We start from the raw sequence: 27,805 nt of genomic DNA on the forward strand, positions 1-27,805 counted from the left end.
TATGCGGACAACTCGGGCTCATGTATTTGCTTGTAGCTGTGTTTCCTGTTGAAAAGACAGAAGTTTCCTGTTCCAAGATCCTCTCCCCAGGGTGAAGTTGGCACTGACCAGCTTTGTCCATGGGTTTGTTCCTCTGCTGTCACTTTGCTGCCCTGTGTTTTTTTTCCACGCGCTCTCAGAAGCGGTCTGCACTGTTTGCAATGCTGAGAGAGGTCATCTTTGAGCTTGAACAACCCGCATTCTTGCAGATCACTTTTTGGCAAGCCTGATGAGGAACTGTGTTTGTATACACGTGTTTTGGGTTTCTGAGTCCCTAAAATAAAGATGCGTGCTTTCTTTGCTTGCAATCCCCAACCCTCCAAAACTATTCCTGCAGATGTGAGCGCAGCTGAAGGCAGCAGATAAGCATGGCAGGGAGAGGAGTGCTCATGGGATGGGACTCCCCTGCAGGGCCCGGTGATAAAGATGTTGATCAGTGACAAAGATGTTGATTAAAAAGTTGAGTTTGGAAAATGATACTTCCCCATCTTTGGTTGTGGTGACAGAATTGTGCTGCAGCTGTGATGTGTGGACAGATGCAGGGCTGTGTGTTGTAGGAGGACCCGAGGGCTCCACTTCCCAATTTTATTGCTTATTGAGTTCAGGCTGGAACAGCATATCTCTGAACTTTGGGCAGAGCACAGCAACTGTCCGGCTGCAGTGGGCAGCTCTGATGTTTGAGTGCTCAAAGTACCTATTTTGTTATTTGCATGCTGAGTTTATTGCCTTCTGAAAGTAAGCTGGCTCAGCTGCAGCGCTGAATGTTTCCACGTTTTTGGGCTGATGCATTTCCATGTTCTGTTGGACTGTGGGGAAATGGTCTCACGCAAGTCCCTGAGTCTCCATAATGTCCTGGTGGGAGGCTGCCATGTTTGTGACACATTCTGCAAGCAGTGGCTAAAATACAGTGTAAATACAAAAGCTGTCTTCGGGAATAATTACATACAATGATCATATTAACACTTGTCTGTGTTACTTCTTTATGGTCCTGTAGTCACGGTGCGTTTTTAGGCAGTGAATGCCAGAAATGCACTTGGAGCTTTGCAGCCTCTGTGCTGCCAGCAGTGCAGCTCTGCCCATGGGTTGGTGCATTGCAACCTGCCCTGCTCCTGCTGCACCCTTGGGGGGCAATGCAGTCATCTCCTGCCTGTGCATAGAATTAATCATAATGGAGCTTTACTGACATATTGTTAATGAGGGAGTGTGTTTTGACTAGATTTTACTAGAGAGTTTTGCTGGTGTTTAATGGGATTTTGTTTAATCTTGAGTGCTTTTGTTTGTTACAGAGATCCGTGCCCAGTTGGTAGAGCAGCTGAAATGCCTTGACCAGCAGTGTGAGCTCCGGGTCCAGTTACTGCAGGACTTGCAGGATTTCTTCCGCAAGAAGGCAGAGATTGAGATGGATTACTCGAGGAATTTGGAGAAGTTGGCTGAGAGATTCCTGGCTAAAACTAGGAGCACCAAAGACCAGCAATTCAAGTAGAGTATTTGCCTTTTTATTTTTATTTCTGTCCTTTTTTTTTTCCTCTCTTCTGAATGTGGTTACAAGTGTAGGAATGCAAGAAGTGAGCTGGTACAGCGAGTGTCAGTGTCAGCATGGCTGTGAATGGCAATGTTTCCCAACTTCATGATGAAACACAGAACCCATTTCACATTTCTGCATAGCCTGCTTGCCTGGTTCATTTCAGCATCTCGTTCTAAAGTCATGTGTTGTCCACAAGGAATGGAATGGTGGAAAAATGGGCACAATCTATAAAGGAGGCATTTTCTTGGAAAGGTGAAAAGGTTCTGCGCCACGTTTGGTGCAGAGAACTGGAATTTCCTTCAGTCTTAATGACAGCAGTTACCTTGCCTTCAAGCCTTCAAAGAGCTTGAAGTGCTGTTTGCAGGTAGGTCTGGCCATCCTGCTCTGGCTGCTGCCACTCAGCTCCTTGGGTTGGATGAGCAATAAGTGGCGGATGTGGTTCTGTGGCACGGAGTGTGACCGAGCAGCCCTGGCCATGAGTCACTGAGCTCCATTCTGTCTCCTGGCAGCATCCTGCGCTGCCTCCACCCCGACTTCTGGCACTGCTGGGCTGGGCCCTCATCTCTGTGTTGTTGTTGTTGCTGTGTTGGGGGGTTGGGGAGATCAGCTTTCCCTTCTAACTATGGCCCTTCTTGCAAAAAAAAACCACTCAGGAGGCACCATTTCAGCTTCAGTTCTGTGCAGCTTTAGTTTATTTTCTGCACAGCTCTGTCATTTGTTTAGTTCTCAGTTAAGATGGACATTGTGCTACATTGCCTGGAGAGCATGACTCTGAAGTGCAGCCATTTGAGAAATGGAGGACAGTCATTCTGCGTATCTGTAGCAAGCAATTGTCTAAAGCATACGTGTCCAACCCACTAGCTTCTTGGTTTTGATTTCATTTATGAAACATCCCATCAGAAATGCAGACTTTTATTTTCCATTTCTTCCTATTTCAGTTTCCTCGCTCACCCTTAGAGCTGTTTGTCCTCAAATCCCTCAACTATGGTGTGGCCTGAATTGGACAGGTGAATTTATCAGCACATAAAGCTTTCACCTGAATTGCTGAACTACTTATCTGTGCTGTTCTGTCGTGTCCAGGGCAGCACCCAGTGCTCTGAGCACTGCGCTCACGTTGCTGTGCACGGGGCTGACGTGGCTCACTCTGCTCCTTTTGCTTACATGAGCAGCAGATGGCTCCTAGCAGGGGAGCATTTTGCTTTGGGAACGTCTTGCCCCTCAAGGCTGAGTCCCAAGTGACCAATATGCTCATTTGGGTAAGAGCTGGGATGAGGGGAAAAATCCCATCTGATCGGCTGCAGACAGCATTGGTCGCTGCAGTGAGTCCTGCTGAGCTCTTGCTGTTGCTTGTTTGGTCACTGCTTTCTGCTGGCATCAGCATTCAGAAATACATCCAGATACCCCAGGGATCAGTAAGGAAGCAATTCCAGTTGTAACTGCCCATCCCAAGCACTGCTCTGTTTGAGCAGTGAGGAGTGACTTGGCTGATCATCTTTTCAGTAGATGCTGAAGCTGTAATCTAATCTGGAACCCCCTAAAAGGCATTTTGATCAAAGCCAACCATCACATCTCTCCACCTACGGAGCCTGGGATTATATGACTTTGAGATGTGCATGGGCTGCTGGCTCCTCTGTAATTGCGTGGCTGTGACCCTATAAATATCCCATAATAGCATGTTCCTTCTATTACGTGACAATTACATTGGAAGGTACCATATCATTCAGGGACTGCTTACCATGTCACTTGCAGATTTTAGATCTCATAACATTGTCAAGGAGGAAACTTGTCAGGCAGGAACCCTGTAATTTGCATGTGCTTTCATACTTGAGAGCTATCGTGTAATTGCTGAGCTGCTCCAAAGGGGTTAATTTCAGGGAGAGCTGTCAAGGGCAGGAAGCTTCAGCCTGACCCTCAGAACTGGGCTCTGTGGCATCCTCTACCACGTATGTGGTGCAAACACCCTTCAAGGAGAGTGTGGTGAGGTGCAGCTTGTAACTGCACAGTGTGGGTTGTGTGCTTTGTAGCTGTGCCACAGCACATGGCTGTGTTTTCCAGGTGGGCTTTGGAATCTGGGTGCTGGGTCTCAGAAGCACAAGCTGGGTATGGGCTGTGATGGGCTTAAGGGGTGCTGCATGTTGTGCAGATTCAGGCTGGTTTCACGGGAGCATCTTAAAGGGTTTTGCAGAGGTAGGTGTCTGTTTTTCTCATTTTGTAGCTCTGGAGAGGGGGAACAGATTGATTCAGCCAAGGTGACATCTGAGTTGATGGCAGTTGGATACATCCCAGGTTTTAGTTGCTTTTATCTTCTCTGCTGTGGCTGTGAGAGCTTGCCTTGCCTGGTCCTCTTGAAAACTGGTTTTCCAATTAGGACAGGCTGCTCAAGAGGACAAACCAGATCTACTTGGTAATTCTTCTTTGCTGCCCCTTGGAAAATATCCCCACGTGAGCTGTCAGGGGGAGGAAATGCATTTTCCAGCCCAATTCTTCCAACTCCTATTGTTAAAGGAGCTTGTTGCTCTGAAGTTGGAAGTCATCGCTCCTTAAATGTCTGTTGAACCTGCAGCCCAGTATGTGGCTGTTCATGGGAGCTCCTGGGGTCCCTTCTGGTGGCGTGGATGTGGCTGCCCTGCACTGAGACCCTGATGCTTCCATTGCCTGGCTCTGTCCTACAGACCTTTGCCTTCTGGAATACCAGTTAACATGAAAAGCACAGCAGATCTTCAGTGAGTCCTTTTCGAGGGAAAAATTTAAAGGGGAAAAAAAAACCACACACACACACAAAAAAAGGCAGTGCTATTTTAAGGCCATGTTTTAAATCAGGGCTGTCCTTGCAAGCAGGATACCAAGTAGCAATCAATTGTCAGCTGGAGAGCAGAATGTCCAGGATATCCCAGCGTGATTCAGATGGCTTTCTGGCAGCCTTTGCCTTGAAGTCGAAGATGCAGAATAAGTCTGGCAACCTTCAGGCTTAGCACTTGTAAACAACAGATGTTCATAACTGGAATCTTTTGGAAGTGAGGGGCAGGGAGCAGCGTGTGCCTGAAATGCTCCAAATTTGCAGCTAATGCTGAGCGGTGTCAGGAAGACTTGAAGGGGAAATGAAGAGTTCATGTGTGTCAGCACTTTGCAGAGAACTTTGCTTTTCTGGAGAGTGCAGTGGTTTCTTTAAAGGAGAGATGATGCAGGTGGTGAGGGAGGTATCAGCAAAAGCACTTGCGTTGGGTGGGCTCCTACAGTATTGCTGTAGTAGATAAATATGCTGTATGCTGTTTTGACCTGGGATTCCTTTTGATGGGATGAGCCTGGAGCACTTATTCTGAGTCTTTCACCCTGGGGCAGAGGGTTGTATTGGCACTGAGGTACCAGCAGCTTTCTTTCTTTGTGCTTGAAATCATTTTGCTGCTGTTGAGAGGCACTTGTCACTGTTGCTCCAGTGGCAATGTCAGGCATTCAGGACAGCTTTCCAGTGTCTTCTGCTCTGCAGGGTAACTCGTGGTCCTTCCTCTGGCTGTGACAGCCTCAGTGCTGCTCTTTGTTCATTGCTGGCACCCAGGATTTGCCCCCAAACCCGCAGTCTGACACCGCTGATGTGGCAGGGTGATGTGAATTTCAGCATTTCTTTCTCTGTTTGTAATAAGTTCATTTGCCTCTGACTCATCCTCCTTCCCGTGCTCCACGTGGATACGTGGTATTCCCATTGCCGGCTTGTGGGTGGGCTTTTTTCTTCTTTTTGGGATGGGAGGAACTGCTCATTAAGATGCTTTTTCTGCTCCTACCCTGAATGGGCCTACCATGGAGTGCTGAGCCAATGTCACTGCCTTAGAGCAGATAAATCTCTGATCGTCTGTGAGTTCCTCGTATGAATCAGTAATTTAATTAAGAACGTTCAGATACTTGGACTCAATCTTCCCTTCTGATCTTTCGAGACCAACCGAAGCCTTTGAAGTGGAAGTTGCACAGGACTCGATCAAGATAACGCTGGAAAACCACAGGGCTTCATACTTTGTGGTTCCTTAAAAATCTGTGCACAACTTCCTCTTCCTGTTCCCAAACACCCCCAATCGCTGTGATCTGCTGCAATTTAGGCTAACCTAAATAAACCCTGGATTCGTTATCATCACACGATCTTTAAGCTGTATAAACAGTGCTTGAGGTTGAACCTGGATGCTGGCATCTTCCTGCTGTTGCAGGGGAACCTGGAGTCGAGTGAGTGCAAAATCACTTTGAAAAGTTGGTATCCAGCTCCTGAGGTTTGGTTTTTACTGCTTAGCAGCTCCAGGCCATCACTGCTGGCTATACCCAACCATCACTGCTGCTCTGTTTCCTTCCTCGCCCCTCCTGCAGTGCCCTGGAGCTGGGAGCAGAATCTCTCTGCCAGCTCCTTTGAGAATTGAAATGGTTAATGGAAATCACAAATTGCTTTTCTGCCATCTGCTTGTGGTTATGATAGAAAAGGGCCTGTTGTAAACAGTTGTATAACTTCTGCTCTGTGTTGTGAAAACTGTTGCCATGTTCCTCCCCAGAAAAAGCTGTGTTTTAGGGGTGGTTTAGAAGTTAAAGTGCGTGTAGTCCTAAGGGCTATTTAGAAGCCCTGAAACAAGTAACCATAACAGCTGAAACAAGTAACTTTCCTTTTCTATTCTGTTCCTGTGCAGCTTGTCTTCTGGCCTTCCTTTGGCTCCCTTTTGCCAGGGTGACAGCGTTGTGCTGCCCTGTCATCAGGGGGAAGTTAGTTCTCGCTTCCTCTAAAAGCTTAACAGAAGGGAGCTGTTCTCATTCAGCAGGGGTTAATGAAACCAACAGGCACCAGGAAATGAAAGGAACTGGAAAGGGAAAACCTCAGGGAGCACAGAGTGATGGTTATGCAGGGTTGGGGCGCATCCCTTCCAGCGCAGACCTGGAGGTGACGATGCCGTTTGCAAATGAGAATCATGTGGGGTTTGTGACTGCTCCTTCCTGCAGGACTGCCTTTCCTATTGAACCACATGCAGTGTGTCAACAACCTAAGCGGCGCCAGGAGACACCAGCAGTTTTGCTCACCATACTTTTCATGGGCTGGTGGTATTCGTGCTATGCACTGCATTCAGATGGCTTCAGGAGTTGCGGTGCAGCAGCTTGGGCGGTTGGGAATTGGCTGCTTAACTATTGCATCTCTCCTGCTTCTCAGTTTGTGCTTTGGTTTTCTTTGGGTGCTGTGAGCAGGCTGTTGCCCTGCAGGCTCTCCTGGCTGTGGTTGTAGCTGGGATCCTCCAAAGCGCGTGGTGAGGCTGCCAAGGTTTGCTGAGCGGGCTGTGAAAACTCAGAGAGAGGAGGGGAAAATGCCACGGGGGTCATTGGGGCTGAAAAGAGCTGAGTGTTTGTGGGCTGACATCTGGTACAGTGCTGCAGAGGCTGCATGGATGAGCTTTGGGCTGCTTCACTCCTAGGAGCTGGTGAAGGAGCAGTGGGCTGCTTGAGGCTTTGAGGTGGGATTTGGAATGGCTGCAGTAGGACCAGCTGTGAGGAGCCCTTTCTTGCTGTTCCTGTGCTTCATTCCCATCCTTTCTTTTGACTTTTGAGTCATGGATGTTTTATGTAGCTCTTCCAGCTTTGAAGGCAGATACTACATCAGTGTGCAGAGTATATCTGCAGCGCTGCTGCTGCCAACCCAACTGCTACATCTGTTCCCTGTGTGCTCCTCTTGACAATCCTCTGCAATCCTCTCCTCTTCAGCTTGCCTCCTGTCTTCTGCCATCACCACTGCTGCAGAGGCAGTGGCTCTGTGTTGGCACATGCACCTCACTCCAGCGCTGCTCCATTGGGGACCTCATCCTGCTGAGGACCTCCTTCAGCCCTATTTGTATTGGAAGAAAGTCAGGTGTTGTTTCTTGTCTCACCTAAAATTGAAAATCAAAAATGGAAAAAAAAACAAACAAACAAAACCCTCTGCCTAAATGGAACGTGCACAGCTCCTGTCGTGGTGGAAGCTCTCAGCCTGCATTTCGGATGGATTCAGCCCCTCTGTGCCCTTCTAGGGCTGGCTGCAGCCTGCTGCATTCACACTGCCAGTGGCCTGGTCTTGCAATTGCTAATTAGCTCCTTGGCATATTAACAAAACAAACAGTATGCTGCAGACACTGATTGCAGGAGATCTGAGGGCAAGTACTTGATTTATAGAGCTTAACATCTGGCAGTTTCAACCTTGTACAGTTCTGCATTTTGATCGTTCCATCTGGTTTTGCCCGTGTCAGCAGTATCTGCAATATGCGACACTGGAGTACAAAGGCAAATATTGTCTAAATGAAATCTCTGCCTTCTCACATTTTATTTTCTATGTTTTTATTCAAAACACCAGAACCGAAAGCCCAGAATCCTTTATATACACACAAAGTCACACGTGCCAAGCCCTGAAACAGCGCAGATGATGAGCTGCAGTTGTTTCCCGAGCTTTTCATTTTTTAGAGGAAAGAAACCAAGCATCAAAATCAGCTGTTTGGAAACTGTGCTTTTTCTCTCTAAAATTGTCCACATTGCACTACAGCTCCAAGCACTGATGTCATGAGAAGGGCTATGAAGGGCTGCTGTGGCTCCTGCTCTCATTGCAGTCAGCTTTCAGATATTGGAAGAGAGCAGTAATGTCTCCCCTCAGCCTCCTCTTCCCCAGACCAAACAGCCCCAGCTCCTTCAGTCTCTCCTCACAGGCCATATTCTCCAAGCCCTTCCCCAGCCTTGCTGCCCTTCTTTAGACCTGCTCCAGCACCTCCATGTCCTTTCTGTACTGAGGTGCCCAAAACTGAACACAGCACTTGAGGTGAGGCCTCACCAGTGCCGAGTACAGGGCAGGATGACTTTCCTGCTCACCACAGCATTCCTGGTCCAAGCCATTGCATCCATTGGCCTTCTTGGCCACCGGGGCAAAGGTGTCCAAGTGTTTGTTGGCTTGATCCACGTTGCTGATTCTCCTGCTTCTCCCTGGTCCTTTGTGTTGTGTGTTTTCAGGATGTGCAGGGAATCAGCCATAAGGTTGAAAAAGTTCAGAGATGGGAATGTGCAGCTTGTGGGATGAGCACTGCTTTCTCTTTCATTCAGGACAGATGCAGATTCTTGCACAGAGCTGCTTTTATACAAGACATAACATTTTGTTTCCTATGCAGATGCTATTTAGCTAACTGTGTGCTTGAAGCCTTTTGCTTGTGGTGAGGCACAGAGGACCTGGCAGCATTGCAGACCCCACTGTCAGGCTCCATAGCCATCACTGTGCCTCGGGCCCTGCAATTTGCGCTCAAGTTCTTGGATTCAAAAGGACAAATCAGAGCGTGCATTTGGCATCCTGTAGCTTGCACTTGCCCAAGCAGCTTGTTGGGGGGAAAAGCCAAGCCGTGTGTGATGCAGGGCTCGTTCTGCGTGTGTGCCAGAGCCATTTTCTTTGCTCCCATCTCCCTCATCAAATCTACACATACTGCAGCCACATTTCTGGCGTGTTTAGATCCAGAACATCATTAACAACCGTTTTGTCTCCTTCAGGTGAAGTCCCATCCAATTCTTGTTTCTATTTTGCATCCTTTATAGGAAAGATCAGAACGTGCTCTCACCAGTCAATTGCTGGAACCTCCTCTTAAACCAAGTGAAGCGGGAGAGCAGGGATCACACCACCCTAAGTGACATCTATCTCAACAACATCATCCCTCGCTTCGTCCAGGTCAGCGAAGATTCTGGGCGCCTGTTCAAGAAGGTAACTGAGTGCTGCATGTCTTTGTTGTTGCTGTTCCATAATGCAAAATGGGAGATGTTCTGGCCCATCTCGTTGTTGTTCTTTGTACCTAACGCCTGGTTTGGGGGATAACTGCATTTGGCTTATCACTGATGAATTGTTTTCTTGTCCTAGAATTTCAGGATTGAGGTTTGAGTGAATGTGGGCTGAGTTTTTCCTCTCAGCCTGCTTGCAGTTTGGTGTGTGCTTCGAAGCTTCCTTTAAATAAAAAAAAACATTCCAAGTTTCCACCTTTTTATTTAAGGAAAAGGAACAAAGCATCAGGATCAGCTGTTCCAAAATGATTCTTTTTCCTCTAAAATTATCCAATACAATCCTCCAAAGATAAATTGGTATCCAATGCTGAGTAGAAAGTCGAAAGTAAAATTAGGGAGAACTCCAACCATTCAAAGTAACACAAGGATGTATTGTCCTCCTCCAGAAAAGGGGAAAATGTAACGGAGGTCCCTTTGGTTGGCATTTTCCCCTTTCTCTCCCCTTGAGTTCCACCTGGAGCAGGAAGATGGGACAGTGTGGGTGTATTCTTCTATTAAGAATCTGTTCTTCCTGTTGGAGAAATGTGATATGAAGGCTTTGAAACTCTATTAAATAGTTATGCATGGGCTGCGTAGAGATTTGTCAATGATTGTACCATCTGTTGGTTGACACATTGAAAGCATTGCAGTTTGAACTTTGAGAGCAATTTCTCTCCCCCCACTGCCCACCTCTGCAATGCACTGTGCTCTGGGTGAGTTATTTCTGCTGTAGCAGTGCTAAGGAGAATTCCTGCCTTCGTTGTCATTGCTGTGCATGTTCTTGAGGGTTTTAATGGTTTTAATGGCTAGCAGAAGGCTGTGATTACAACAGATTACATATTGAAGTGTTGCATTCTGTTTTTCTTAGAATTTTTTTTCTAAACATCCTCCAAGTAGGGTTTTTCAAGCAACGTCACACTGAGGCCTTTTTGACCTTTTAAAACTTTCTGGTAATTACATTATGGTTGATTAGATACTTACATGGGATTACTGAATGGCAGCCACTCTTCTATTCCACTAATCCTTCCAAAGGATAAGTAATCTCTGCTCTGAATTTCAGCGGGGGCTGTGCTTGAGCAAGGTGGCTCAGAAAGGGCCTCGTAAGGACATGCATGGAAATGGACACCACTGCAGTCTGGCTGGAAGCTTGCAGCTTAACTTTCAGCCTCTGCGTGAGCAGAGCCTTACCTTGTCTTGTTTTGGTTTGAGCAGGACTGTAATAGAGGGGGGGGGGGGGAACAATCAACAGCCACCACCAATACTTTGGTTTCTTTCTTGCAGACGGAGCGGAAGCTCTGCAAACAAAGGGCACTTGTGGCTGAATTCCAGCTCCTTGTCTGGCTGCAGTCCAGTGCAGTATTGCATTGCTCTTCCACCTGTGCTGGGTGGTTAAAAACCAAAAAATGCATCCTTTCTTGCCTGCAGTCGTGCAGTGGGATAAGACAGCAGCTGATAAATAGAGAAATTTGGTACGTGTTTTGGGCTGTTATGGTTAGGAAGGAGGATAGAAACCAGGCTGGCCTGAATGGAAGTTAGAATTGTGTTGATGAGAGCATCTCAAAACATTTTCCTCCCCGTCCCCTTAGCATCTCCCATCCTTTCTCAACCCTGAGACCGTGGAGGGAGAAGAGATCAGTGCAGGATGCAGCAGCTCAGGGAATGGAGCAGCTTATAACAGCCTTGAAGCATTTAATTTATACAGAAGCTGCACAGGTGTAAGAGAACTGCTACCTCACAGCCTGAACTGATGACTGAGCACCTGCTGAAGGCTGGCTGGCCCAGGAGGCACAGGTTCACCTGTGCTTCCCATGTGGCTGGAAGGGATGGACCCTGGGTCCCACCTCCCTGGGCTCATTTAAGGGCTGACCTCCAAAAGGAGAGCATCTCCTGGATGAAGGCTGCTTCCAGGCAAGGAGTGTTCTGTAGCCAGAGAGTCTATTGCCAGTTAAGTGAGTTAACTTTTTCTTATATATCATTACTGATACTCCTAGCAACGCTTGGCCTGGTATCACCAAGAATTTATCAGAAGCAATTTCATTGCTTCCAGGGGCCAACAGTGAGGAAGAACAGCTCTGTGCAGTGCTGCAGACCTTCCTGTGAAGCTGTGCAAGGCAAGCTAGGAGCTCCCCATCAAATTGCAGCCTGTGCAGCCAGCCCTGTGTCCTCATGTCTCTCCAGCAGTGCTTGTCTGCAGGGTAAGCTGGGCTTTCCTGATGTTGCTGCTGAGAGGTCCTTGTTGTTGTTGGTGATGCTGCTGTGTTATGTCACACTAATAGTAAACCTGCAGATGTTATTTTGGGTAGCAAACTTCACACAAATCTTGTTTTCATGACCTGGCATGAGCCATTGCCTGGCTGTGTCTGGAAATGCTGTGATGTGACTCCTGGCATCTGGAAGTCTGGAGTGAAGGGTTTGTTACATCTGTTTGGAAAATAATTTTATAAGAGGATTTGTGTGTCAGGCTGCTTGCAGGAGCAGCAGTAAATGACGTTTAGGATCTGTTTGCAGTCTGGGTTGTAAGTGCTATGAACTGCAGAGGAGATAGTGGTATTGGGATCTTGGTTTGCTGAGAGTGCTTGCAATAAAATGCTGAGGTATGAAATCTTTTTCTTTATAATTGAAGGCTTTTTAGGCTCGGCACTTGATATCAAGCTAGGATAAAGCAGGTGAGCACGGAGGGATGCGTTGGTTGAGAGGGATGCCTTTGAGATCCTTTTGTTGCTGAACTCCTGAGCATTGCTGTGCTGTCAGAAGCAGTGAGCTTTTATGGGATGTAAGTGCAGCTGTAACACAGCCCTGAGGCTGCAGGGGCCTGGCTGTGTGTGATAAGGGCTGTGCTGGGAGGGAATGGCTCCTGGCAGGCAGTGGAGGTGTGGGGAAGCAGCAAGTAGGGTTTGCATTGCACTGGGAGCCAAAATGTCTTCTTGTAACGCTGTGCTCCTTTGTGTGTGTGTTCCAGTGCTGGGCTGCTGGTTGGGCACAGCTTGGTGCAGTCTGTGCTTGTGACCAAGGAGAAATGGTGAAATAAATAACCATGCTTGTGTACAAGTAAAACCAGGAGCAGCTGGTGGAAGTGCCCTAAGAGCAAACTGCTGCACGTGTGGGAAGGCAGTGGGATTTTAAGGCAGGGTGCTGCCCAGTGCTGCCATCCCATTACTTTTCCCCATCCCGGGAGCTGGCAGTGCTCTGAGGTTGGCCCCATTGCTGTGCCCACTTCTGATTCTGCTCAGCTTTTGTAGGGAGCACTGCTTTGATTCCTTCCTGCTTACCCACCTTAATTACCTGTTCCAAGTGTTTTTCCCTTTGAGCTGATTCCCATTTCTGCCTTTTCGCTGCCCCTGAGCTCAGCCCTCAATCCCTCTGCATGGAGCAGCCCTTCAGGTCGTGCCATGGCTGTCAGTTTGTCCTACAGATGGATCCTTCAGTGTCATCCTGTGATGCTGTGTATGCTGTGCCCTTTGAGAGGCAGTCCCCTCTGTCTCTTACCTCCAATCCCTCTCTCTGTTGTTGCTTTGAGGTTTCCCAAGCAGCAAACTGAAAGCTTTCATTCCAATTTAACAAAACCCTATCCTTAAAATGAGGGCTCTGGAAGTCTCACTCGCTTTCAGTATCTGCTGAATGGATCTTTTTCAGCTTACCCACCCAAAAACAACCCTGCTGTGCTCCCTGAGGGCTGCTGCCCCTATGGATGTGCAATGGCAGCGTAGCATTCCTGTCTGCTGCTGTTCCTTAAGGATATTTAGGGGGAGAAAGCCTGACAAGAAGAAAGCAAAGCGACTCTTTGAAATTTGCTTCCCGATTAATACCTTTAATTGTGGAAAAAATCAGTTTATCTCCAGCGCCCTGCGCAGCGTTTGATGTGAAATGAAAAACCCACAGTGAGTCGGAGGAAAGCCTCGCAGTAATCAGGAAGAGGAATTATTAATTCTCCAAAGGGGTCCTTGCTTCGGCTGACCTACTTTCAGCTGCACTGCGCCTCGTTTGCTGCACTGGTACTGGAATATGAAGCATTTATAAATGCATTGCATGTGGAAAAAATGAAGCCTATGGAAAAAGGCACTGGTTGGAGTTGAATACTTTTAGGTACACCCATCTTCTTGACCAGTGTGAAAAGGGACATCGCTAATGCTGTGAATAAAGCTGTCACTGAGGGCAGAGTTTGGAAGTGCTCTGAGGAAAGCGTGTGTAACTGCATGCAGCTATGGGTGCATCTGCTGGTGGTGAGGAGGATTGGGTTTTGTGCCAAGGGAAGGGCGGAAGGGGGAAATGTTACAGTGCAGATCCTTGCTGGTGTCAGGTAGAGTGGTACGTGGATCTTGCCAAGGAGATAGCATGGAGCTCCTGCTGTTTTCCCAACAGCTCAGGGTGCAGAGGCCTGGTGCAAAGCGTTGTGCTCCGATTTCTCTCCTCTCTGCCTTCCTACCTGCATGCTTCTACAGCAGGGAGGAGAGGAGGAGTGCAGCCATGTGTGTGCCGGTACCTGTGCTGTGTGCAGCATTGTGTCTGCTTTGGAGCTGAGGAGTGACCGCTCCATGTGGAGCTGCCTGTGGGTGGCTGGAAGGAGCAGAACTTGTTGCACGGTGGGATGGACATGCTGCAGTTGAAAGCATCACTTCTGCATCCGGAATGGATGAGCACTGCGCTTGGTTTGGCCCCTTGCCCTGCTTGAAATTGTCCATTATTGTGTTTTGTTCCTCATCTCCCATGTGTTCTGATAGCCTGCCTGCGTTTTGCATGCGGCTCAGCCAGGCCAGAGGTAGCAGCCCTTGCTCTTGGTCATTCCCCTGACTGATCCCTGCAGGTTTTTCCTAGGGATGCATAGCAGCACTTGAGAAGAGGATTCAGGGCATGCCGGCAGCACGGAGCTGTTGTGAGGAGCATTACAACTAAGCAGAATGACAGAAGATTGCATGCAGTATTTCACAGGACTTCCCTCCTTGCTGTGGCTCTGCTCACCTTCTGCAGCCTGTTTCTCATGCAGCTCCCTTGACTGAGAGTGCTGCTGGCTTCATAGCAAGAATGAGTGCTCTCAGCCAGAGAACAGTTTGGTTTGTTGGAACAGAGTGCCTGAAGCATCAGCACCAAATGCTGCAGGAAAAGATAAAAAGGAGAAAAAGGGGTGGTGGGGGTGTTTGGGAAGTGATTCCTTCAACCCAGAGTGTGGTGGGAGGCAGCAGTCAGCAGTGCGATGGGGTTTGATGTCAGAATAGCTTTTTCCAAGTGCAGTGTTGTGCACTGTGTGGGAGAAATTCCTCATTACTGACATAGTGGTGAAACAAATCAGTGGTGAAATGGTGGAGAGAACTCGATAATACAGCTGTAATTTAAACGAGACTGACCAGGGCATAATGGATCATTAAAGGAGCAGCTGATGATCTGTTGCTCCAAATATGTGCGTGCGTTGTATTGCACAGATCTCATTTTCTAAGCTTTTCAAAATTCCTGAGTGTTCGACTCTGGAAAAGAAGAAATCTTTGTGGAATTCCCCTTTGCTGGGGTCACAGCTGAGTGCTGTGTCCATAAAAGTTGTGCAAGAAACTGCATCGGACTTGCATGGTTTTGGGTTGGCTGTGAGCAGTGCTAAGCGTGCAGCCTTGTGAGCTGAGTGTGATGCTGATAAGGGATGGACTGGGCTGCTGCTGGCTGTGGGATGCTCTTATACCATGCTGTTGGTCTTCTGTTTAGGGGAGAACATGAAGATGGTAAATGATATTTACTGCTGCGTGCAAATGAGTTCAAGGCCTGTTGAAGAAGGGAAAAAGCACATTATTGGGACTCTAATTAGGGTTCTAAGCTTCTGTTAGCAAGTGCTGTGTGTATGATCTTGGAAAATCCTACCTGGCATGCCTGCTTGTTAACAATCTTTGTGAGTAGATGTGAACTGGAGTATAAGTGCCCTGACTGTAATGTCAGCATAGGATTCCTTTTGTTCCTCTCTATACTCTGCAGATCTCATCATGGCTCTCAGTGAGGCTTTCCTCTCTGCTCCCACTGCTAATTTAAAAAACATTGGAGCTCTTAATGTTACTGCCCTACCAATGCATGCTGCTTTTCTCTGCTCTGAGGGATGTGAGAAGCAGTGTGAGAGGGCGGCTCTGTGGGCACACATGGGTTTGGCTGCAGTGCTGCTGGGCCAACAGCACCCAGTGCAAGGCATGAGATAAGTGTTAGCACAGCTCTTGGTGTGCTTGCTCAGTGCTGCTGAGCGTGTTCAGAAAGCATCCATGAGCTTCACAGCGTGCTGCTTCTGCAGCCCTCCAATCTCCTCTCTGATCTGGGGCTGCTGAGATGCAGGGTATGAAATACTGACAGCAATCCTGTTTATCATCCCCCCCCCCCCATGAAATGCTTGGGAGCTGAAGTTGTTAATGTTGGGTGGAATGCGGAACAGCCAGGCTGTGCTGCAGTCAATTCCAAAAACATCTTGCTTAAATTAGAGGGGAGGAGGGATGGACAAAGAGGCCTTCAGGAGCTGGCATGGTGTGCTGGGAATCCCGGCCCCAGCACACAAAGGAGTGTGTGTGCATGGATGTATGTGCAAGGGTGTGTGTGTGCACACTTGGGGCAGCTTTGGGGCTGCAAAAGCAGCTTGAGAAAGGCAGCTTGCAAGCAGCACCCCACTGGTGGAGGCTGATGCTCTTGGGCTGCTCCATCACCTTGCTTAGCAACTCGGCTGTGCTGCTGCTAACCTTCAGCCTTGCTGCCTCAGCAGCTGGAATCTGTGTTGAGGAACATTAAGTGCTCATGGCTTAGCTCTCGTTTATGTGCCACCTGTAATCTCTTACCTTCAGCTCAATGAAAGGCTTTTTGCAGTCTGGAAGTGCAGCAGTTTCTTTCTTGAGAGCTCATTTGGAAACGCAGAGAGTTTTGTGTTTTGACAGTTTGGCTCCTACGCTTCTTCCTTTCGTCTCCAACCCGATTGTGCATTAAAATATTCACTTTATTCCACCTAGCATAATTGATGCTTCAGCAGTTTGTGGAATGAATGAGCAGTTTTATGTGAGAAAGGAGCAAATGGGCTGAGAAGAGCAGGTGAGAGGAGGGCAGTGGGTCCGGCCAAGGCAGCTCAGGCAGTGCAGTGAATGGAGCATGCTGCTGAAAAGCTCCCCCCTGTGTGATGAGCACTGAGCTTGGGGCAGGCAGGCCCAGCACATTGCTTCCATCCATCACCCAACGCTGAGACAAAGGCAGAGCAGTGAGCAGCAGCTTCAGCTTCTGTCTGCAGTCAGTGATGGAAGGAATGCAGGAATGGTTACAGCAAGGTTGGGAATCATCCGTTTCTCCTTAAATTAAACCCTTAAATTAAAGACTCAGGAAAAGGAAGGTGCTCATCTTCCCAACAGGACATCAGGTCACCTGCAGCAGGTCTCAGTGTGTGAGGCTGGAGCACAGGAGAGCACCAAGCACTCAGGCTCCCACCTGTGCTGCTGCTTGTGCAAAGATGGGTTGTTTTACATCATATCTTTTTGCTTTTTAATCCATCAGTATTTTTTCATGTGCTTTAATGCCGTCTTGATATCATAGCCAGAAGTACGGGTTAAGTATGGGTTTGTCTGTTTGCATTACATCTCTTAATCTTTCCCTCAGTCAGGAGGCATAAATCATCTTGAACCTATCAAATTTGCTTAACCCAGCAAATATTGCATGCCTAAAACCTGTGGAGCACGGAGGTGCATTCAGGCAAATACTGCCTTAGTGGGCAGTGGTAATAATGTGAAAATTGCTGTTTTAGTAACTGGCAGTAAATGCAGTTGTGCTTTCTGGTTAGTGGGAAAGCATGGGTAAAATGTAGCTATTAGATTGTTTGAACCTGTTTATCTTATGAATAGTCCTGCTGGCATGAAGAGACGTCTGCTCTGTCCCTACTTCCTCCAGTAGCTGCTCCGGATGTCTTTCATTAATAAAACCTCCAAGGAAGTGGAATTCAGTGTGCTTTTGTCCTTCCTGCACCTCGGAATGATGAGAGCTGTTAAATTGCAGGCAGATTTTAGAATGTAAAAGGTGGCACAGCTGGGGCTGCATGTCTAGAGCTGTTTCATGGCTGATCCTTGCTGGGGCTGCTCCTGGTTGGGGCAGTGCAGCCTGAGCACTGGGATGGCTGTGAACCTCAGTGGTTGGGTTGGTTTGCTTCCAACAAGGTAAAGCATGAAGGTGTGTCTGTGTGCCCTGAGTGATCTGTTCCTCGTGGCAGGCATCACAGGGCCTTACAGGTGGGCTTTGCCTTTCTCTGTGCATCACCTTCCTTCTGCAGAATGCAAATGGCAGAGATTTTAGCATGAAATCCCATCTCTAATGAAGAAAGCTTAATACCATTGAAGTCACTAGGGAAGCAGCTTCGCCCTTCTTTGCATGCAGGCTGTGCTGTGTGCAGGAGTGCCTCTTCAAAGAGGGCTTTGCATACAGAGGTGCCATCCTCTGGTAATCACAAGGGTGAGTCTTGGGGCGTTTCACTAACCTGTACTAGAAAACCAGAAATCTGTTCCTCTTGTATTTAACTGGAGCTGAACGTTTGCCCTTTGTGCAGCAGTTGCCTCCAACTGCGACGCAGAAGCATTGGCTGCTTGTTGCCTTGCAGGGAAGTTAAATAAGCAAATACATACTTAAAATCTGAGGCATGGCTGCAGGGTGGTTTGGATGGCAGCTGGTTTTGACAGCCCCTCGTGTCCACCTGCAGTTTTTTCTATTGTTGCAGCAAAGGGAACAGGTTGGAGCTGTTAAACCTAAGGCCGTCCTGCACAGCTCACTAATACAAGTGCCTCTGGGACAGAGTGAGTTATATTGCTATGGCTAAATGGTAATGTACTCACTGTAGTTTAAAAAATAGATGTATTTGACATTGATGCTGTGCTCAGAAATAGATTGAGGGCTCGTATAGGCTTCAAATAGAGTCAGAACAAGCTCCAGTTGGATCGGAGCATCGCACGGCACTGCTGTGCACCTCTGTCTCCGTTCCTGTGACAGATTTGCTGCTTCCATCTCAGTATCCCAAAGATTGTCTGCTGCCCTCTTAAATCAGGGGAATAGGTCTGTTAGTTTTTCTAGCTGTGCATGCATCTTACATCAAGCAGGAGCTGGCAGACGCTGCAGTGAGGTTTCCCTCCTGGATACATCTCTAAATTTGGATGCTTTAGTTTCCTGAGCTTCCATATTCCAGTGCATACCAAGCTGTCCTGTGTTATCTTATTCCATCCTGCAAAGATCAGAAAATCTAGGTATTTCCAGGCCTGTGATGACGACAATGTCATGTTATCAAAACATCTCCCTGCCTCTGTGCTGTAAGGCTCTTCTGGCCAGCCCTGTGCAATGTTTCAGTTTATTGTTTGTGCAGTTTGACCAAACAAGTGGCTCTGGGCTGAGCAGCTGCTGGATTTGCTAGTATAAGTATAGCACTTAATTGAGCCTCGATTATCTGTGGATGTAGAGTGTGCTCGCTTCCTCTGCCTTTCTGCCATCTTCTCCAATTAACTTTCATTTCTCTGTTCTCGTTGCAGAGTAAGGAAGTGGGATTGCAGCTCCAGGAAGACTTGATAAAGGTCCTGAATGAACTCTACACGGTAAATCCAATTGACTTCTTGGCATCTTTTCAGACCAAAGGAAGAAGCGTTGGCCTTTTCCCAGTTTGCTGTTAGAGCACAGCCTGAGCACCAGTGCTGATAAGTTCCTGCAGTCCCTGTGATTGGAGGCAGCAATGTACACCAGTGAATGCAGTGCCATCAATCTCAGTGTTCAGTCTGTCTTCGTATTGCTTCAGCTCTGTCAGTGTTGGCTTTGCTTCCCAGAGATCCCACCTTCACACACAGCCACCTTTGGCCGTAGTGCTGCTGTTACAGAGAGTGATTTAGAGTTATTTTCAAATGCACGGAAATCTTTGTTCAGGTCAGGTTGCTGAATTGGGTCAGCACAGCAGTTTTGAGCAGTCTGCATCTGGAAATGAGCACACAAAGGACAGCACAGTTCAGCGAGGAGCCTGCTGTGTTGGTTTGTTCCTCAGCTCTTTCAGCAGCACAGCTCCCTTTACAGTTATAGTCTCCATCTGTGTGTTTTGCTTCTCAGTATATCCATTGGAGACACCAAGAAAAGCATTGCCTTGGGAAGCAGAGGGGGATGTGTTTATGAAAGTTCATGCACTGCTTGGGGACTGCTCCTCTCACACAGATGAATGGAAGTGCCTGTTGTTTGATTAAATTTGCTCCTTTTGGTAGCTGTTACCAAGCAAGTTGTTGTAAAAGCAGAACCTACTCGTGGGTTTATTGCTCAGATGCCTCCTTAATGACACGTTGGGTCATTGTGCTGAGATCTGTGTTCTTTTCCTCACTCTTTCAAAAGAAGACCCAGGGATATTTCTCGGGTCAGCTCATATCACCTTGTGATGAAATTCTGTATTAATATCAAAGCTGGAACATGATGGGGAGCGTTCTTGGAATTGCCCATATCAACAAAACAAATAGAAGAGAATTGTTTCGTTCCAGTATCAAAACCAAATATTGCCTTAGAGGGGGAAAAAGGCATTAAGAAGTAGGAAAAGATCACCTCTGTGTGCCACGTTTGCCACTGAGGCTGATTGCATTGGAAGATTTCCTGCTGGACTCAGTACCTGCTGGCTTCTGGGGCTGCTCTTAGTGGTGCTGCCAGGAACACTCCCACAAACTCATCTCTTGTTCTGCTGGGTATCTGAAGGGCCAGCAGCAGAATGGATGTCCGTAACAATACAAACACACATAAAATACAGAGTGCTGCTACCTGTGAGTTGTCTCTCAGCTGTCTCATGCTGCTGACTGTGGTGACAGGGAGGAGTTGCTAAGACCCCCTGCCAGGCCTGGGGCTGCCATTGTGGCCCCATCAGCAAGATGGAAGCAGTAAAACTGGACTGCATGTCTCTGCTTCCCTTGCTTTCTGCCAGCTCCACTTGTAGTGACAGAGGAAAAGAAAGTGCTTTGCATCTGTTATGATAAATGCCTGCTTTATAGTCCGAGCGTATGCAGTAGCTGAAAGTGTGTGTGTAAATTATTCAGAAAGTCTCTCTTTAATACTGGCTGCGTTCACAGTCTTCTTTCATGTTTAAATACAATGTCTCTTTGTATGTGAGAACCTTTGCTGATTGCTGCGCGGAGATGGAGCGTGCATCCTACTTATGGGGAGCTGTGCCACAGTTCAGGCTGAGGTGGAATAGTTATAAATAGGTTTTCCTCTAAAACTATTTGCACGTGGGTACTTATCAGAGCTGGGATTTGGGGGTGTATTTATGCAACTGTGCAGTTTGGGGCACGCAATCAAAATTAGAGCTGCTCATTTTGGTGTCCGTATGTGAGATGAAGGGCTTTGTAATGATGGGTAAAACTGCCAGTCTGTACGTTGTGCCCTTTGGTTTAGTTCTGTTTTCTTAATGCAAAATTGGATGTGAATGTCCTTTGAAACAAGGATGTTTTGTTTTGGGGAGTCTTTTATCTTCGACCTGTTCATTTACTACATAAATAAAAGAGCTGTGATAGAAGTTGTCTGTGCAGTGGGAGCTCCAGGTCTCCTTGAGCAAAAGAGCTTCACTCTTTTATTAATATTGTCATTAGATAAGGCTGGAAGTGCTTTTTCATATCAAATCAGATTTAAACAAGTTGAACCTTGAGTTGCTTTTGCAGCAGTTATGTTCAGACCATAGATTTGCATACAGCTCCTTGAGACTTGTGATGTTTAAACGACTGATTCACCCCGAGGAATGACTGATAACATCCCTTTGGAGCCCCTACCTGGTGATGAAAAGCCATCACTTGTGAGCCTTGGCATGTAATTCTCTTTGAATAGTAAGGAGGCTGAATTTAGCCTTTTTTGGGGGGGGTTATTGGATTGTACAAGAAGGCGCATGCCAAAATTAAACAAAGAAGCAGCTGCAGAATAATCCACTTTGATTTTGGATTTGTGCTGAGAGCCACACTTCCATGTCTTTGTTGTGCTTTGTTGAGATGCAAAATTTCCCCCATTATTCTGCCAGTTTACATACTTCCAACTCCAGTCAGCAGCCGGATCTGACCTGCTGGTTGCTGGCCAAGTGTGATGCTTGGCCATTAATCAAACACGATGGGCAGCTATCATAATGTAGTTATGTTGAAGAAAGCTGCCATTTTGACCACAAAATTCAACAAACATTCTCACGTTGAGGCATATAGGTTCTTTCTGAGGATTTCTTCCTCCTCCCTTGCTTGTGATGCTTTCCAGTTAGATGTAAACCATTCTGCCCTGAGGTTTGGCCGTGCAGATCAGTGGAAGGCAGGATGCTTTTGTGCCTGGTTACTTGTGCTGGTTAGGTAAGCTTGCTTCTTCCTGAGCAAATCCAATGTGATGCACTGCAACTCCTGTGTATCATCCTTTGCAGGTTATGAAAACCTACCACATGTACAACGCTGACAGCATCAGCGCTCAGAGCAAACTGAAAGAGGCAGAGAAGCAGGAAGAAAAACAGATTGGGAAGTCAGTGAAACAAGAGGAAAAGCAGACGCCGCGCTCCCCCGACTCGACTTCCAATGTCAAATTTGAAGAGAAACACGTCCGACGGAGCTCTGTCAAGAAAATAGAGAAAATGAAGGAGAAGGTACTTGCACTGCATTGCTTGTGTTGTGCGTGAGGAGGAGGCCTTTGTAGCAGCTCAGCACAGGGGGGTGGTGTGAAAATGCAAATTTCTCCACAAATTCTCAACACTGAGATTAAGGAAAGGTGAAAGCTGGCATCGCGTTTGTCTTAGGATAACTGAATGCCTGTCTGCATTATCCCAGGTTCTGCAGGCACATCCCAAACGTTAAAACAGGCTCAGAGTATGAAAGCAACAGCTGCTTGCTTGGAAGCCACGTTGAATCACAGAACCACAGAATTGTAGGGGTTGGAAGGGACCTCCAGAGATCATTGAGTCCAACCCCCCTGCCAAAGCAGGTTCCCTACAGCAGGTTGAGCGTGTTGTGTGCAAGATTTGGGGCTGTCTCTTTTGTTTAATGTTCATGCCAGCTTAATGCTTGACCTGCGTACAGGGAGGCATGTGCTCCCAAGGTGACTTGCATGCAGAGCAGGTGCTTTGCAGTCAGCCAGGCAGGTGGGCAGCTCAGCACGGAGATCTGAGGCAGCAGAAGGTGCAGTGTTATTTTGGGATTGATTTGGGTGCAGCCCAAGTGAACAGCAACGTGTGAGCAGGGTGAGATCTGCTCGGTATCCTCGCTCTGGTTGGTGTTACTAAGAATGCTCCTGTTGCTGCTGTGCCTCTTTTTAGAACTCGCTCTGTTGTTGGTTTCTCTTCCAGCGCCAAGCAAAGTACACAGAAAATAGGCTGAAGGCTATTAAGGCAAGAAATGAATATCTGCTGGCTCTGGAAGCAACGAATGCATCTGTCTTCAAGTATTACATTCATGACCTGTCTGATCTCATTGATGTAAGTGCTGCTGCTCGGGTGCTTATGGTGAATATCATTGCCATTAACCCTCATGTGTGTCTCTCCTCCTTCAACGCTGTATGTACACAGCTGGCAACATCCCTGCAGCTGTGGAGTGATGGCAGTAACAGCCACGATAACCAGTCATTAATCTGTTAAGTGAGCTTTTCTTAGGTGTTTTAATCAGTCTGTTACACACATAGAAGCTTGCACAATACACCTGGCATTGAGATGTGTAGAAGAAAAAGTTGCTTAGTTAAAATGAAACGGTTTCGGTGTGACATTGGTTTGTTGTTTTAAGCAAACCCTCAGCTCAGAAGTGTGTTTTTTAAAAAAGGAGATCTTTAACTATAAAAATCAGTATGGCAGCTGGTGAAGGAAATCGAGGGCAGGAGCATTTCCTAAAAGTAACTTGAACTTGTGTCTGAAAAATTCCATCCATTTCAAACGACTGCGTTGGGTAGCGGGTCTGACAGAGAGGGATGTCTGTGCCGTGCAGAGCTTCCATTCTCTGATACCCTCATCTACCAGGAGCCTGATGTGTTCCTCCTGTCTGTGGGACTGCAGAGCACTGTCAGAGCAGTTCTGGATGGCGTGAAAGGAACTCGTTCCCCAGCTGCCCCCAGACTTTGCTCTGGAGCCAAGTGAAAGCCCTCAGCATTCCATGGGCCTTAGTTCTGCTCTTGGTAAGATGCACAGCAAGAAAATAAATCTCTGCTCTTTGAAAACCCTTGAAAGCCTGTTAGGAATCCCAGCATTTCTTACAAACACACAACTGTTCCGCTTCAGCGTGCACAGCTGGAGTTCTAAACGCACTGACTGTGCCATGTCTGGGTCTGGGGCTTCTGCTGGGTCTTCCTCTGTCCACCAGGCTCAGCCCACTGCAGTCCCTGTTCAGAACACTGTTGTAGAGGGAAGTTTCTTTGTGGGTGGGTGGATAACTGGCAGAAATGTCTTGTGGCAGGCAGTGAAGGTCACTGGATGCTGTTAATCAGCCAGCTGCACAGCACCCAACGCTGTGCATCATACACCAATTCAGCTGACTGTAAAATCACACAAGGTGCACTTACTAGCTATTTAGATTATCGTTTTTTAATCCCTCCATTGGAGGACAGGCCTGCCTGTGTTAGTAGCTTTGAGAAACACTGTTATTTCAAAATATCATGTTTTGTAATGTTTGTTTTGGAAATCTTCTCTTTAAATCCTCCCCCAGGTATTGCAGATGTGTTGCCTGCTATCAGCCTGCGCTTGGTGTGTTTTCATGGATCGCATAGGAAGGAATTGGTTTGGATTTCATAAACCCCAGACAAATTTTAACCCAGACCTGAGATTTGAAGTAGTTTGTTGGCAGATATGGGTTACCCAGCTTTGAAGGCAGTGCTCCTTTTGCTGGGTGCTCTCAGCCATCCCTGTGGCATTGCAGGCAGTGGTGCAGGACCAGAACCCACACTGCAGTGCACTGATCTGCCACTGCTCCTCGACAGCAGCTGTTGTGGCCAAGAGCAGTTCTGTGTCCCTTCTAAACCCCCCCCTCTTAACAGAGCATCGTAAGCTCTCAAATCTTTAAAAGAAAAGTGTTATCTGCTGTGTTTACAGAAGGCAGGGGAAGATATGGAATGTAACTGAATTGCATCTCCTGTGCTCCCAGGTGTCTCACTGCTAAGACACAGTGAATATGGATTTATTAATGCTTTGATCTGAAGGGCCGAAAATTGACAACGAGAGCCAGTGATGTTTATCAGAAGCATCTGACTGAAATAAAAATATGGTGGTTTTTTAAGTCAGCTCTTAATTCTTGTCCTTGATCAAATCGTTTGATACCACAGCTTCAAGTATAATAGAAAAGCAATCTTCAAAGTTACAAATAGATTCTGTTAGGCCAAATGGCTTCAAACTCGTCGTGTTTGCACAGCACAAACCTGTGTTCACAGAAGGATAACAGCACTTTGCTGCTTCAGTGTGAGTTAAAAGCAATAAGCTGGCAGAGCTCTGAATCTCCCGACTTTGGGGATGGAGGCACTTCTTTGATGCTAATGAAACATTGCAGTAATGGGGAAGAGATATTAACAGATATCTCCTGTTTCTGGAGGGGTCACTGGGACAGAACATCTTTTAAAATGCATGGGATATACGAGTCCTGAAGCTGATTTTATGCTGTTTGCTCACTGAATTCCTTTTTCCCCCTTCCAAATGGAGATGGTGCTTTAAGACAGAGGGCTCTTAACTCTCTCCTCGACTCTTCTGCTTTGAGGTTTTTGAAGGCCTCTGACTGGAGAAGGGTTAATCAGCTGTCATGTTGGGAAGTGAATGTGAATGAGTTATCATTAAATTCTTATAAAAAATTGATTTCCTCGGAGAGCGATTCCATCAAACATTTATGTAACCCAGCAGAGGGGATGGCAAGGCAGATAGGTTCATAAACAGGGTGTGCTGGACTTTGAGAAACAGCAAAGCGAGGGAGTGGGCTGAAAAACGTTCCCTGTCACAAGCTTCAATAAAATAAAGCTAAAACCCTTTGGCATCTTAATGTGGCTCTGCTCTGTGAGGTGGGCCATGAAATATTGACTCTCATTTGACTTTGCAGTCCCGGTGGTTCCTCTGAGCAGCTCTGCTCTGCTTGGAGGAAGGACGGGCTGCTCCTGTGTGCTCTGAGCCCGTTCTTATGTGGCTGCATCTTGGCTTCTCGTGGGTTGGCTCTCTGATCTGCTGCAGGAATGGCAGAATCGCCTGTGTGCCAAAATAAAAGGGAGCTTTCGAACGGCTGCTTATCCCCAACACGTGCAAAATCTCATTCAAACATCTTTTAGGGCTGTTTGCTGTTGTTTCTGATGGAGTGCAGTGTCCTTTAATTATCTGCCTCCAGTCTCACTGCGAGCGCTGCTCTTTTTGCAAGGCCCTGTGGCTGCTGCAGCTGGTTGGCACAGGAGCCAGGCACTGCTGGTGGCAAATCAGAAAAAGCAGGGAATGGGCCCCCAGTCAGTGGCTCCCTTCTCTCTCCCTCCACCCCTTCCTTTTTTTCCTCTTTTTCTCCTTTTTTTCTCTTTTTTTTTTCCTCCACATTCATGCACAATGACAGTGATGAGCCCCAAATGATGGCTGAGGAGATTTCATCTGAATTTTGCTTACGGGGCAGCACAGCAATCAAGCAGATGGTCTCTTTCTTTCTTTCTTTCTGGATATTCTCCTAGCATGCGTAATCTTGCTTGCAATTCCAAGAAGGTGGAACTCCTTTCTCACTCACTTTATTAGATGCCTCAAAAGTCTGGGCTTTTTCATGAAAAGCTCCTTTCTCCCTCACAATACATGAATACTTGGCTGTGCAGTCGTGGTGGAGATGAAGCTGCTCGATTGTCTTCCAGTGACATCATCCTCATGTCAGCAGTAGCCAGGAAATTCTTGACCGTGACCGCTCTCTGCTTGAGCATTTTTGCTCTTGTTTCACCCCAGCAATGAAGTCAGCCCTGCCAGCCACTGCTGGCTTTTGCATGGCTCTCTTCTTTCTGCCTGTGACTGTACAGGTTGTGTTCTTGCTCCCTGAAGTACACCGAGTGGAGCGGTTTTCTGTATCCTGGGTGGAATAATTTAGATGCAGATTGATCCTTGCAGATGATGCAAATCCTGTGCTTTGCTGTTTTTTTGTATTGCTTTTTTTTTTCCCCTGTAGTATTTCAGTGCGTTGTTTTCCTTTTGCTGAGAATAAATTTACTGAAGGGCTTTGGAGTGCTCTCAGTGGGCCTGGAAGGAGAGTTAGAATTGGAAGAAAAGACACTGCTGTACCTTGGGATGCACCACTTCCAGGGTGCTCCTTTTCTAAGCAGAATAAAATGGGGTCTCTGGTGCTCCATGAGAACTCTCCTAATGTTAAAATCCTTTCAGATCTGCTTGTCTTGGAGCAAAACTATTAACACAGAATAGAAATTTCCGTGGGATTATGGGCTCAGAGGTCGGTGTAGAGACAATTCCAGACCTCGAGTCAGGATGCCTGTGTGATCCATGGGCTGGGAGACAGCTCTGGTCCTCAGAAGATGATAAAATAACCACAGTTTGTCAGCTGCTTCTATGACTTACAGCCTCAAACACGTTTTAACTTCAGTTTCAGATTGTCTTCACTTATTCACTTATGGAATTGTGTGTTTTTCCAGCAGTGCTGTGACCTGGGATACCACGCTAGCCTCAACAGAGCTCTCAGGACATTCTTGTCTGCTGAGCTAAACCTGGAGCAGTCCAAGCACGAGGGTCTGGATGCCATTGAAAATGCTGTTGAGAACCTGGATGCCAACAGTGATAAGCAGCGCCTGATGGAGATGTACAACAACGTCTTCTGCCCGCCCATGAAGTTTGAGTTTCAGCCGCATATGGGTGACATGGTCAGTTTGTGTTGCTGCTCCAGCTCTGCCTGTCTGCTTCCTTCATCTTTGATAGATGGAGGCACTGGAAGGCCAGCTGCTGGCCTCTATTTTTGGGAGGCAGAGGGGAGCCTTGCGAAAGGGAGCTGGTATGGAGATAAGAAGTGATGGGGTGGATGCCTGAATGCAAGCGGTCCTCGCTTCTGCATTGTCACAGCTCCTGAAGGCTGAAGTTCTTAATTAAATATAGTGCTAAAAACATGTTTTCTGTCTGCATTAACCTATTCTTCAGGCCGTTGTTAATTCCTGCACCCTGAGACAGGCTCTGAAGTGAGAGATCTGAAGTGTGATCTGAAAGACATACTCGTTCGGTGCTCCATAAGCTGGCTGCTGTTGATGTGTTTGGTGATCTCATCTCTGGCATTTCATGGAGCTGCTTAGTTTTGCTGGTGGCATTATTAAGAAGATGAAAGGAGATAGCTTATGTGGGTTAAAAGATGAAAGCATAATACCTGGGCATGTGCTGCCAAGGTATCAGTCAGCCTGCTGGGTAGATAAAGCAGCTTTTATTCTGCTTTTAAATAACTGTTGCGCCATGAGGCTCCCAGAGGAGTGAGATGACCATCTCCTGGATGCCTTCCCACCTTCTCCAATTTGGGTAAAACTGGGTTGAGCTTCTGGTCTCATGAATCCCTTTGTAGCAGGTGATGTGTCTGCAGAGACCTT

At 47.2% G+C, this 27,805-nt stretch overlaps 1 protein-coding gene across 8 annotated transcripts in view; it reads left to right on the forward strand.

Moving 5' to 3' along the window:
- SRGAP2 (SLIT-ROBO Rho GTPase activating protein 2) overlaps nt 1-27,805 on the forward strand; it is an 82,706-nt gene that overhangs the window by 22,553 nt on the left and 32,348 nt on the right. For 4 of the 8 annotated variants that reach the window (XM_048926094.1, XM_048926093.1, XM_048926100.1 and 1 more), the window contains 6 exons: nt 1,326-1,518; nt 9,113-9,275; nt 18,820-18,882; nt 21,693-21,908; nt 22,605-22,733; nt 26,876-27,100. In XM_048926094.1, the coding sequence (XP_048782051.1) occupies nt 1,326-1,518; nt 9,113-9,275; nt 18,820-18,882; nt 21,693-21,908; nt 22,605-22,733; nt 26,876-27,100 (989 nt within the window). Of the gene's footprint in view, nt 1-1,325; nt 1,519-9,112; nt 9,276-11,022; nt 11,278-11,354; nt 11,524-18,819; nt 18,883-21,692; nt 21,909-22,604; nt 22,734-26,875; nt 27,101-27,805 lie in introns of those variants that run through there. The other 4 variants (XM_048926095.1, XM_048926098.1, XM_048926096.1 and 1 more) reach the window with 4 other exon arrangements.

Source organism: Lagopus muta, chromosome 24 (assembly GCF_023343835.1).
Source record: "Lagopus muta isolate bLagMut1 chromosome 24, bLagMut1 primary, whole genome shotgun sequence".
Classification (NCBI taxonomy): Eukaryota; Metazoa; Chordata; class Aves; order Galliformes; family Phasianidae; genus Lagopus; species Lagopus muta.